The sequence below is a fragment of the Chenopodium album genome, chromosome 1, assembly GCF_948465745.1.
Source record: "Chenopodium album chromosome 1, dcCheAlbu1.1, whole genome shotgun sequence".
NCBI lineage: Eukaryota > Viridiplantae > Streptophyta > Magnoliopsida > Caryophyllales > Amaranthaceae > Chenopodium > Chenopodium album.
The window spans coordinates 87,030,768-87,044,331 of NC_137834.1; the positions used below are offsets into that span (position 1 = coordinate 87,030,768).

General features: G+C 32.9%; 1 protein-coding gene across 1 annotated transcript; it reads right to left on the reverse strand.

Moving 5' to 3' along the window:
- Positions 1-4,744: 4,744 nt before the first annotated feature.
- LOC145638127 (uncharacterized) lies at positions 4,745-5,518 on the reverse strand. Its single transcript, XM_081689087.1, has one exon. It carries the CDS (start codon positions 5,516-5,518, stop codon positions 4,745-4,747), a length of 774 nt encoding a protein of 257 aa, XP_081545213.1.
- Between the last annotated feature and the right edge of the window lie 8,046 nt (positions 5,519-13,564).

Consider the following 13,564-nt stretch of genomic DNA (forward strand, 5'->3'; position numbering starts at 1 on the left):
TTATTAAGATAGTGGCAATATGTTAACATAATTTACATTACATCTATCTTTATGTGATACATTGGCCTAAACTCCTTTTGGCATTTTTCATACACTAGGCTAGTTTGGTGGTATAAGTCGTGTACTCGTGTAACTCGAATTCCTCAAGTTTATATATGGGAGTAATGAGACATGTCGTATATAGAGTAGTCGCATATGACTAATGTTGAATTGAATTTATCGTTGTTATCATGACACTGATCGTGTTGTAAATTGGCTCGCAAATTATGGAGTTGAGCCAAATCAAAGAAAAACAAATTTGGCTAATCCTAAAGGGTTTTCGTGCTATTTATTAAGAGGATTTTAGCAGAGTGACATTAGATAGAAAAGTCTGTCTAACTCTAATACCCAATGAATAATACAACTTGAGCCGCACCCATCAAGTCTTTACCATAAGAAAGCCCAAAGAGGTTTTATCCCAAAACCGTGTGACAATATGAGGAGTAGTCCTTAATCTAAATTGTTTAGTTGTCCCTTTATTTTATCAATGTGGGTCATTATGTATTTATATGTGTTGTTAGGAAAAGTTATACGAGTACTAATATCTATTTTCTCTAATTGCATTTAATTTGTGACCAAGCTAAGATTATCTTGTGTTATACTCCATGGTATTGCAGACCATATAGTCAAACATACATGCTAGCCGTTGATAAACGAAAGAGAAAGCGGGTCCCAAATGTCAAGGTTAAGGCTAGGAAATTGAGGTTGAGGTTAAAGCATGCATCTTAGCTTATTCTTCACTAGATCTAATCTCTCTTGACTCTTGAGTCTTGACTTCATTTCTTTAGTGTCACTTTCAGTGTTCTACTTTAAGTGTCCTTTATATTTTTAATCTTTTCCTATTTTGTTTGTTTCCTAATTTTTTACAGTCTTTATTTTGCTGGGTTTACTTGAAAAAAAGTTAATTTTAATCCCAGCAAAAAAATTTGGTCACAGCTTGTAAGTGAAGCCAGCCAGTCAGGCCACTATAGTTCGAGCCATTTTAATGCAATATTACGTCATGTCCTCTTTCTCACTTTTTTCTTTTCATTTTATGCATGTTATTCCTACTACTAACATTTTCATGTACTTTAGGGAAGACATTGATGTGTTAGGTCAATCTTTTAAGACTAGGGAGTACTTGTACTAGTATTGTTGTACAAGAAAGTGAAGCATCAAGGCCAATTACTTAACCAACTACGGACATGTGCTAGTAAATAGTAATACCTTCAAACAACATGTATTGTGTATTGTACAAGTACAACTAATTGAACAAGTGCTAGCAAGACCTTAGGACAATATTTATTGTATAACTATGTGTATGGTGTAAAAAAAATTACTTGGTTGCTAAGTTCGAGAATTTTCAAGCGAGCAAAAGAGCAATATAAACAATGTGACGTGACTTGTTTTGGAAAATCTCATTTTTAGGATTTATTATGCTTGACAAAACTCACCTAAATACTTTCTTCAAGTTGGTTCATCTAGTTTATTTATAATCATGAATAAACTTTTGTTTATTGTTCATGAAAATATTTGTTTATAAGAAAAGGTCAAAGCTAATTTAATAAACATTAGTGACTTAATCACAATTGTTGATTAGTTGCTAGAAGATTTGGTTATTATGCTTGAGTTAGGGATTTTTAGATGTCAAATTAGCGTATACAAGTTTCATATATACTAGTAAAAAGCTTGTTTATGAACATGAGTCAATAAACGAACAAATTCACCATGGTATACTATAACGTCCTAATTAAACAAGACAAGTTTGAACATATGTTTGAGTTTGTTTAATAAAACTTAGTTCAGGCTTTAATTACTTAAATTAACTTACGTGAACATCACTATTCACTACTCAACTCATCTTGCTAACCCACTAATAATTATAACAACCAAATATAAAGACCAACTAACAATATACATTAAAAACACATGGGTAATTAATATAAGAGGGATTGAGTTGTTGGTTTCTTAATTAGGATCTTTATGAGTTTATGCTACATTTTAAATGGGATTACAACTAAAAAAAACCTAAAAGCCAAGGTGTTGTACAGTATTTGTATGGTTACATAGTAAAGAGAATATATGGATTGATCATGAATAATCACAACTTACATACTTAGTAAAAAATAAAAAATAAAAGGAAGAATGCAAAGTTAAAAAAAAAAAAAGGAAAAGAAAAATGTAGGTAATGATAATGTCCCTAATGACCCCTCCATTAATAGCATAACTTTCCCGCTCTTATTCCGGTGCCAATCATAAAACTTGACTTTTCTTTCATGTGCTATCACTTGAAGATCTTGTGTTTTGCCGCCTTTTTGGTTCCTCTTTTTAACGGCCATATGCCTATTTTAGTGGGGTAAATTTTATGTACACTTGCTATTCATTTTTGTAATGTTACCCTACTCGTGCAAGCTTATATGATTGTGCATTAAGGGAAAGGTTAATCTTGGCCTACTTGGGGTAATTTGTTCTGCTTAGTGCTTTGTTTATAACTATGAAAAAGTTGTTGAAGATATTACTAACATATATACACGCAGTCATGTATAAAGCTAAATTTGACCTAGTGATTAGTACGTGAGTTTTGATCTTAACTGTTAAAGTTAAGAGTTTAAATTTGTATTAGTGATTCTTTGGCCTACCACTTTTATCGTCGTCTAACTCGTGTTAAGTTGAGCTGTTTGAACTTTGAAAGATATCGGTTCATCACAATTATTCTTACCAACAAACAAAATAACCATCTTTGTCATGAACAAACAAACAAACAAAAAACGTTTGTATTCAACTATTGGGACTTGAATTGAAATTGTAAAAGGTAATGCTATAACTTTTGGAAAAGGAAATGGCAACGGCCTCATTCACACTTTACTCGTTCATTTTCCTAGGCCCCACAATTTTGGCCCAAAAGCCCAAGTATGTGATTAGCCCAAATATAGCAAGCTAGTAACCCAAGCACACTTAAGCCCAACCAATATAATAGGGTAGTCCAGGCTTAGACCAAATTTTTTTCCAAATAGTCCGTATTTGTTACCGGCCAGAGCCCATTATTCCCAAAAGATGAAGATCATGTAAAATTTTGTAGTGAAATTGCAAATTATTGGGAAAGTGTATATTGCGAATTTGCGATAGGTCTTAAGACTTTTACATTATCTAGATTTCAAGAATAGATGGCTCATTAATGTTGGTCAAAGTTGCATACAGAAAGGGTCAAGGGTGTATAATTGTGCATATTTTCAATTGTGTTCCCTTTTTTATCATCTATCACCACGACACCACAAGACTTTCATTATCCTAATATGCACGGCATGGAAGTGCACCTGTTCATTATCCTATTGTGCACGAGATTATGAGACCATGAGAGATGTACATGCCTTGAGAAGATCAAGACGACGAGGTGCACCCAAGTGACACAACCCTTAAATGTAAGATAAGTGGGTATAGCTGATTAACCGAGTATTTTTTTATCAACAATTTGACTTAGGGTATGTTTTGTTCACCGTATTTTCAATTATTTTAGGTGTAATAAGTTCAGTTAAGTTCAGGTTTAATAAGTTTTGACAAGGGTTACCCAAATACTTCCTCCGTTCTGTTAATATTGCAACAAGGAGGAAATTACGCATCGCGAAACATCTTTTATATGCTAAATATCTATAATTGTGTAAGAGTAAAAATTATAAAAAGTTGATATTGTGAAAGTATTTTATGAGACGAATCCAACAAGATCCCACTTAACTATATTTTGCTTAACGTATAACTCATATTATATGATCAAACAAGAGTGATGAATAGTACAAAAAGTCCATTGTTGCAATATTAATAGAACGGAGGAAGTACAAATTACAATTTAAATAAATTTTCATAAGGTCTAATAAGATTAGATAAGTGAAAATCAGGTGAATAGAACACACCCTACTAATCAATCTAATACGGAGTACTATTTATATATTTTCATTCTCAACCTAATACAAAATACTCCATATAAGATATACATGGTATCTACAGAGTGTACAATTATTCAATAAAGTACTCAAATCTAAATAATTGTGAGTTTCCAATATACTGATAACTAAACATCAAACATTTCTTATCACTATAATATAAGTGAAATATGTATATTTAGTTCTTTCTCAAGCACATCCAAAAGTAATTTTTGCTTGTTAGAATATTTTAAATTTGTATGGGAGAATATGTAAAACGGGCCGACTGAACGTAACAGGTCGATATCTCAATCTGATACAGATGCATAGCAATTTAGAACAATATTGGCATTTAGGCAAAAGGCAGACATGTCGGCCCGACAATGATCGACACGTGGTAGCAGAAAATTGACACTTGGCGCATGATAGTTTGCATGTCATGCAGCCACCTGTCATCTAGTAGGGTTATAAATAATCAAAGTTTTACCCATAATAAGGTAGCATTTATTACGCTCTCTCTCTCTCTCTTACTTTTCTCTCTCTTCTTATCTTCTTAAACACTTTCTGACTTTGTCATCGGAGTGGTTATCCCCGGATCCACCCCGGGGTTAGCTAATCTTTGTTCCTTGTGTAGGTTCTCGTTTGGAGGATAGGAGCTCAACGGGTTTCAGTTCTTTGGAACAAATTAATCAACAAATTTTCATATTATATTTACCAAGACAATGTCTTCTCTTGAAACATTTTAGTGAGTAATTCATAATTTACATTTACAAAATTGATTATGTGAAAAATCCATCCATTACATAAAAATCTCAAAGTAAAAACTTCCTCCTCCTTAAATTTCTAGTAGAAGCCTTAGAAACCAAGAAACCCACACCCAAACAAACAACCCATATACCCACATCAACAGCCCATCTAACCCCTTCCATTTCCTCCTCCACCATCCGATCAAACTCCACCTCATCATCTCCACCGTCCGATTCACTCTCACCCTTACCACAACAACACCACATCTCACCTGATTCCTCCTCCTCCACCACATCACATTCTCTCTCCTCCGGAATCTCATCCAACGCCACCTCAAACTTCCGGCAATTCCTCCTCCGCCGCCGCCTCTTCGCCACCGCTTTCTCTCTCATGAGTCTCATCAAACCGCCATCCTCCGATACTACGAAAATCTCCGCTTCTCTAACACCGAATTCTCTCTCTTCCTCCATAAACCTGCACTCCAATTTGAAATCTCCGTCGTCGCGTTGCCGGAAACCTCCGTGAAGGACGCGGTTTCCGGCGAGGTGAACCTCGAAAACGACGCCGTCGCAGGCGCGGACTCGGTCTTTTGAGGTGAAGATGAAGTCGGAGTTGAGAACGCGGTGGAGTGTGATGAACGCCGGAAAATTGGGGCGGGTTTTTGAGCCGTTGATTTCGAGGAGGCCGCCGTTGATCCGAGGGAGGAAAACGAGCGTCAATGATTCCGGGAGCAGAGACACATCGGCGGCGGTGGCGGAGGAGAGAGAAAGTTTGAGGGAGAAGGCTTTCAACCAAAGAAAGCGATCCTGATGGTGGTAATAATCCGTGGTACGACACATTTCGTATCGTGTTATTTATTATAAGACCGTCTTATACAAGAACCTGTTTGTGTTTTGAAAAATGATATCGAATTAATGAATTATGGATGAAGAAGTAAGGAAATGAATGAGTTGAATGATTTAAAAATGGTCAAAGATTAAGGTGTGTATAAATAATGTGAAAATGTGGGTGGTTTAGAATTTAGAGTAGATATATTATACCGGAGTTGAATTTAGGGAGCCTTTAGTTTTGGAGGGATTCAATGGGAGGAGAAGCACACGGTTTAGGAGAAATAAACGACAAAAATTGATAAAAAGGCGGGCAAAGGATACTATGTGAAATGCTCAACCTCATAATAAATTGATTTTAAAGTCTTATTTATATGAATTTTAATAATTGGTGTAGAGTATGTTTCTAAAATTAAATAATGATAAAAATAATTGAGAGCAAGATTGGTGATAGCATGGATTGGAATGCTTACACCTATTTGCTTATGTCATGCTAGTTTTGCTACAAGGCTTACAACTCATGTCATTGTGTGTCATGGATAATGGATTGTGTGAGTTTTGGACATTTTTGGTCTTGTCTTCCATGCATATTATTGATTTTATTACACTTGTCAAAACGATTGATCCGGTGGTTTTGATTTCTTGTTAGATTCGTTTTGGTTTGGGATCAAGTATTCGTGATTATTATGACACAAAATGCTCGATTATGGGCTAGGTTGTTTTGGTTTGGGATGATAATCGTATTAATGATTTTTGTTTCAAAAATATTTGCATATATAATCTAATACAAATGCTGAAATGCATAAATATAGTACTATCAAATTTGGTTTAATCTTCTTAATACGGAGTATGAATTTGTAATTACTGTACCAAATTACAAAAATTGAAAATTGTACATATTCAAAGTAATGATAATGACTTTGGATAATTAGGCTGACCGCATGTAGAATTATAAAACTTTTAGCCTCCATTTAATTTGTCACTTCGTACAAAGTACGGAGTATATTATTGGTGACTTGGTGAGATATATTAATTTATCACTAAAATGGCCAATTTATTTCGATTCAAGAGTTTGACTCTCTTAAATTTGTTTCAGTAATTCTATGGATGGCCACAAGGTGTGACCAACCATAATAAGGGTTATTTTGTTAGTGTTGGAGAATTTATCTGGTGAGTGTTTAGGGGTTACTCCGTAAGTATTATAAAGGGGTTACTCCGTAAGTATTATAAAGGGTTTACCTGGTTAGTGTTTTAGGAGTTACTTTATTTTTTTACAAGCGGCCACACGGTCACGTACTATCCTCAATTGTCAAACAAGAACCATTACCACGATTTTAAAAAGAAAATTACCCCCCTTTTTTTTTTTCTAATCATCATATAACTAATATATAAAGCTAAACTTTTAGCCATGCTACGAAATAGTGACACTTGGCGTTCCAACTTTTCGCCAAGTGTCGAACGCCAAGTGTCGCGCCACGTAAGATAAATTTATATAGAATTCAATTTGTAGGATAAAAAAAGTTAATTTAGAATTTATTTTCAATCAAATTTGGATAGAATTTTAGGATAAAATTGTTAATTTAGAGTTTTATTTTCGATAAAGTACCAATATTTCGTATGTATAAATTAAATTATAATTTTATTAAAAAAAAATATAACACTCATAAATTATCATATAAATTTATTTTTTGTATCATAGTATTTTTTTGGAGCGAAGGAATTAGCTCAAAATGCACCACATCCATTATTTATAATATATTCTAATCAATTAAAACAATATACTTTACAATCTAATATAATTTTATTACTATGTGTAGACCTGTCAATCGGGTCGGGTCACGAGTCATTTTGGACAGGGTCATTATTTCAGGTTACGGGTCAAGAAATGTTTTTCACCAATGTTATTATTATTATTAGTTATTACATGCCTACTATATAGTTTAAATCATCACAAAAACCACATCAATTCCTAACTTATTTTGTATCAATGATTTAAAATTTGACATATAGATTAAAAATTTATCTTAAAATTAATAAACAACCCGGGCATCGCACGGGCACAAAACTAGTTGCAAATAAAATTATTGGTCATGTACTATGTTTACCTGTAGTGCCTTTTTTGGGAGGTACAACTAAGGCCCTGTTTAGTTCACCTGATTTTAGCTGATCTGGTCTGGTCTGATCTGATCTGATCTGAACTTATATTTTCTGATCTGATCTGATCTGAACTTATTTTTTCTGATCTGATCTGAACTGAACTTATTTTTTCTGATCTGATCTGAACTTATCTTTTCTGAACTTATTTTTTCTGATCTGAACTTATTTTAATTATTTCAATATTCTACTTTTATTTTAATCAATATTAATGTTGTTGTTGTTATTATTATTATTATTATTATTATTATTATTATTATTATTATTATTATTATTATTATTATTATTATTATTGTTAGGAAAATTGTTATTATTATTATAAAATATTTTAGATCCCTTACAAATATTTTAAAAGAAACCTAAAATTATTAATATTATCAGATAGTATAAGGTAATATACTTGTAATATTTGATAATTTTATTATTTACAATGTCCAACATCATAAATGAATTTGTTTATAAGAAAGTATTAAAATGGGATCCTAAAAAACCTAAATTGCAAATTAAATTTGTCATAGCTTTATAGGAAATTTTACAAATTTTTTGGTAATGTAAAATGGCTGACTAAATTGAATTGAAAATTATCATTTCATATTTCAATATTCCGAACAACTATGGGTAACACCTCTATTTTCCTATATAAAACAACATCTTAGTGTCATAATTTTCACACTCTAAATCAATCTCCTAAAATATTTTTCTATTCATTTGTTCAATAGGTTGTTCGTCTTTTATCTCCATCATAGGTAAATACTTCAACACTCTATGTCATTAATTTTATCATTTGTCCATTGTTTTTTTGATAATGTAGGAAAATATACATTTATTTGATTTCATGAATTTTACATTTGACCTAATGCAAGTAATATCGATGAAAATGTAAAGCACAATTAATATTTTATCTTCACTTCATTTATTTCAAAAAAATCCTTTTGATTATAATCCTCGTGCCAATTCAACATTAATGTCTATAATTTTATGCATGAAATATTGATTCCAAAGTGCTCTTTATCATAGTGTAATATAATGGCTGGTAGGGTAGCATGGTCTGAAGAATGTACGGAGATATTGTTGGATATATGCTTGGAGATGAAAGAATTTGGATATTTAAAGCTTAATTGGGATAGAGTAGTGAGTACTTTGATCGTAAAATGTGGAAAGCAATTCAATATCAAACTAGTAACAAATCATTGGAATGATTTGAGATGTTTTGGACAATTCAAATCTCAATGGAAAATACTCACAATGATGCCAAATATGGACACTAAACATCAATTGGCGATTATGGTTGCTGCATTCACACTTCACAATTTTATTCGATTACATGAGTTGGATATACCCATTGATAGTGGTATAGAAATTGAACCAAGAGCAGATTATGATTTGTTTAATGAGAATTGTAAGGCTGTAATGAACGAAGTACAACTTAATATAGCGAAGGAAATTTGGAACTTCTGATGGAAATTATATTTGTAAACGTTTATAATTTGGAGCTTATAATGAAAATTTAATTATTATCGTTTATTGTTTGAACTTGTATTTAATTTGAACTTATCTGATCTGATCTGAACTTATTTTTTCTAATCTGGTCTGATCTGAACTTATTTTTTCTGATATGATCTGATCTGAACTTATTTTTTCTGATCTGACCTGATCTGAACTTATTTTTCATGATCTGATCTGATCTGAACTTATTTTTTCTGATCTGAACTTATTTTTTCTGAAATAAGTAAAAATAAGGTGAACTAAACAAGGCCTAAGTTTACATTACAAAGAAGAAGAGAATATAGTCTTACATGAAAGAGCTTCTAGACTACTACTACATAAGAACTTAAGAAGTACGTTGTGGTTAATCGAATATTGTTGGATTTATAAAGACGAAAAATGGATGTGATAGAGTATATAACATATTCCTGGGCCTCAACCATCAGTTTAAGCTTTTGGTTGAGTTGGTCCACTAACATGGTATCGGAGCCAACGTGAGGGGGAGTGATGGAGTATATAACATATTCAAATTAGATAATGTGCCGATAGTACGTAGTACTATAGTTGGACAAATTAGATAATGTGGTTATATACTGACTTGGACAAATTAGATAATGTGCCGATAGGATTTTGGCCCATGTCGCCTCGTCCGTGGGCTTATACCAACCGTGGACAAATTAATAATTGCATCTCAATTACTCAGATCAATTGCTGGCAAGATTTAGTGATTTACTCACCAAGTACTCACCATGTTTATGTAAGCTACTATATTCTCCCAAACATATTGAAGTGTAATTTGAGCAATGATGGAGTGATCATGTGACAACTAAACTAGCTCGGAGGTAAAAAAAAAAAATTGATAAACAAAAATTCTAGAGTATTAAGTGTAACTTGGAAATGACTATGTTTTAGTTTGTCTACTTCTTCAGTGTTGATCAATATAAGATTATTTATCACCTTCCGTGTTTTGTATAAAAAATAAGAATTTATAAGTGGTCCAAAATGGATAACTAATATGCCTTTGCATCGGCTGCATGTATTATATGGTATAGGTCATATAGAGAGAATAACAAAAGAAGAGGGTCATATTCATGATGGAATCACCTTGGCATCCTAGCTTGATGTGTTCACTATCCTTATAGCAAGCTCCCACATATTCATATATGTTTTCATCTTGTTATCTTTATTTCTTTTCTTTATTCGATTCTTTTTGGTAAAATAGAACTTATAAGTGTCTCTAGAAGCCTCTATTTTATATAAAGGTAAAGTTGCGTACATCTGATGCCACTAAAAGAAAACACGCTATTGTAGATGGATAGCTTCCGACGACCACATAAAAGCGTTAATTTCTAATGGTTTTAAAAGCCGGCGGAAATTTTCGAAAGCCATTAACAATTCCGATGACTGAAGCCATAGGAAATTTCCGATGACCCTTAAATGCAACAGATGGAAAAAAGTGCTTTTCGATGGCTTTTTCGTCGGAAAAGTGTATATTTCTGACAAAGGTATTTCCGACAACACATTTTCAACGAAAAACTGAATGCAAATTTATCTCTAGATCCGCCACTGATGATTGATAAGACTTCAAGATATTCACCATGATAAAATCTCACAAGCATTTTCACTTATACAACATTATCCATAATAAGTACACCTCAGTCAATTTTTGTTTTGTGCACTAAAGTAACTTTAGATCTTAGACTGCAAGAATTGGTTCCTCAAGTTTTGGCACCACCTTGCAAGTGGCTATGTGTTTGTCATGTTTAGATTCCAACAACTATTTCTGATGAAATATCTTATGTTCCTTCTAAAATCGATTATTATTATCCAAACTACATTTTTTTTTTCTTAGTTCATGAACTTCTATACACTTGCAGAGTGCCAAATTAGATAGAAAACATGATTAAAAAGAATAAGGAAACATATAGAAAGAATTCGACGTAGAACTCTGTTTGATAGACTGAATAAAAAAAGAACTTAACACAGGATTACTGCATTGCGCAGCATTATACAAGATATTAACAATGACATACAGAAAACAGACTACAAGATCAGAGGTAACATACATTAAAAAGTTAAAACACTATCCATTTACTACAGATTTATTACACTAGAAAATAAAAGTGTGAACATAGATTTTCCTAAGGGTAATTTAAAAACAATCGATTATCTAAAGTACGACTTAGATTAATTCCAAGCTGTTATTTCTTTCAGAGTTGATCCTCTCAAGCTTAAACCTTTCGCGAACAGAAGAAATATAGCTTGCAGCCTTCATGTTAACATTCTCATCATCTACTGTGCTGAAGTAACTCTCAAACTCGTTAACAGAATTGTATTTGTATTCCGGTACAAAGAATGAAACCTTTTGTCTAGGCTGAGGGTTAAAGTCTTGATGATCGACAAGATAAGTGATCGAGGGAACAGAAGCAGATGACAGCTTCGGCCTCATTCTGTTGTTGCTATAATGAACATTTTGGGAAGATTTTGAAGCTCGAGTGAAGGAAAACAACTTCCCCTTGATGAATCCTTTACGATTGTGTTGTGAATCCATCTTTATCTGGTTTATCTCTAGCTTATGTTTAGTGTTTGATGGAATATGGTGTGTTTTTCCTTTATATGGACTATGGAAAATGCTCTATTTATAATGACTTGATGCACCTTTTACTTGTTAAAAGTTGCCAACTTTACCGCGAACCAAAATTTTCAAGAATATTGTATACAATGCAATGACCTATTGGATAAGAGTCGGTTTAAACACGAAACTATTTTTAACTAGTTTTTGTTGATAGGACAAGTCTGACCAATTGCTTAACAGTTAGGCAACTAAGTAGGGGCGATATGTTTAAAGTCAACACCAATTGGTTTATCAAGGGTATTTACGACATTTTATCCCCCATACAGTACACAAAGACAAAATAATTGTCAATATGGAGCCTTTCCTAAGTAAATTTTTACACTTATAACATGTCTTGTTTGTTCTCCAGATTTCTGATGCTTCATGAATCATAAAAGATTACATGTTCATGTCACTATCTACAAAGTTATTTCCAGGTAATGCAGAACTAAATTATGAGTTATTGAAATATATTCTTAATTATGCTGTAGCTTATTTCATACGAAGTATTAAGTTATTGTTAGCTAAATAATAAAGGTGCAGTTAATTAAGATATTGCTAAGTATAACTTCACGTTGTCTATACAATATATCAATAATCGGTTTCTTATATGGAATTATGTGACGATCTTTATAATCATACGGAGTAAGCTTAATATGTTTCCATTGAATATGTTCATGACACGTAACGTTACACTGTTAGTACAGTTATGACTAATGATATATGATTAGCTTCTTCGTGTTAAAATGATCAGAACCATATCTTTTTCATCACTAAATTCTTTTAAAACCAGAAAACGACTTCCATGGATTAGCAACTCAAGAGTACGCGTGTAAATTAAAGCAACGACGTACTGCAGCCTCATATACTCGTATGTTGTACGTGTACCGGTGTAAGTGTCTAGAGATAGATAGTGTATACATATTACATACAACTCCTGCATCACTTTTGTTTAAGATGGCTAGTTTGATTTGCTTTCTGAAAACAAAACTTGAGATTCAGAGCACTATAAAGTCCTTTCACATAATATGGACCACATTTACAGGCATCTTTTTAATGGTATCAATGTATGATCCTTTAAAGATGCCCCAGTCTGAGGCTCTTCAGTATTCTGTTTCTCTTTTCTTCTCTTTAATAATTGAGGATCCTCTTCATCCTTTCATGGCTACTGAGGAGCGAGGGCAGAGCACTGTTTCCGACTTTCAGCGCTGATAAAAGATATATGAAAATAATTATCATATCTCTAAAATGATCTTCTGCCAATTTCCTCAGAATCTGTTTAATTTTTGCTGCAGTATTCTGATCTGATTTTTTACACGCTCCTCTAGCTTAAAATGTATAGAATCTACTCTTATTACTCCCATAAACATTGCTATTACTGCGAGATTTTTTCTGATATTCAAACCAAAAAGGCTCAGCAATCTGAATGTTAGTATTACTACACTCGAGGTGCTTCATGCTTGTGTCAGACTATTGATGTATGTATCCAAGTGTCAGACTCGGTAATTTGTGAAAAATTTCCTTTATTTGATCCAACAATAAGTGACATGGCCTAGTCTATACCTATGTCGGAGTGTTAAGGATCCAACAAGCGAGTAACATACTAAAACAAGGGCAACAAAGAAATACTTTTATTAGCTTTCCCGGCAGCACTATAGCTAAGGACAAACTAACCTGATGATACATTAATGCAAATAATCATAAAACTTTGTTTCCAACATGTCTAAGGACAAAAGCCACAGTAGAGAAAGATCACCACACATAAGAAAAGCTCTCATAAAGAATCAAGTGAAAGCGAGAAGATG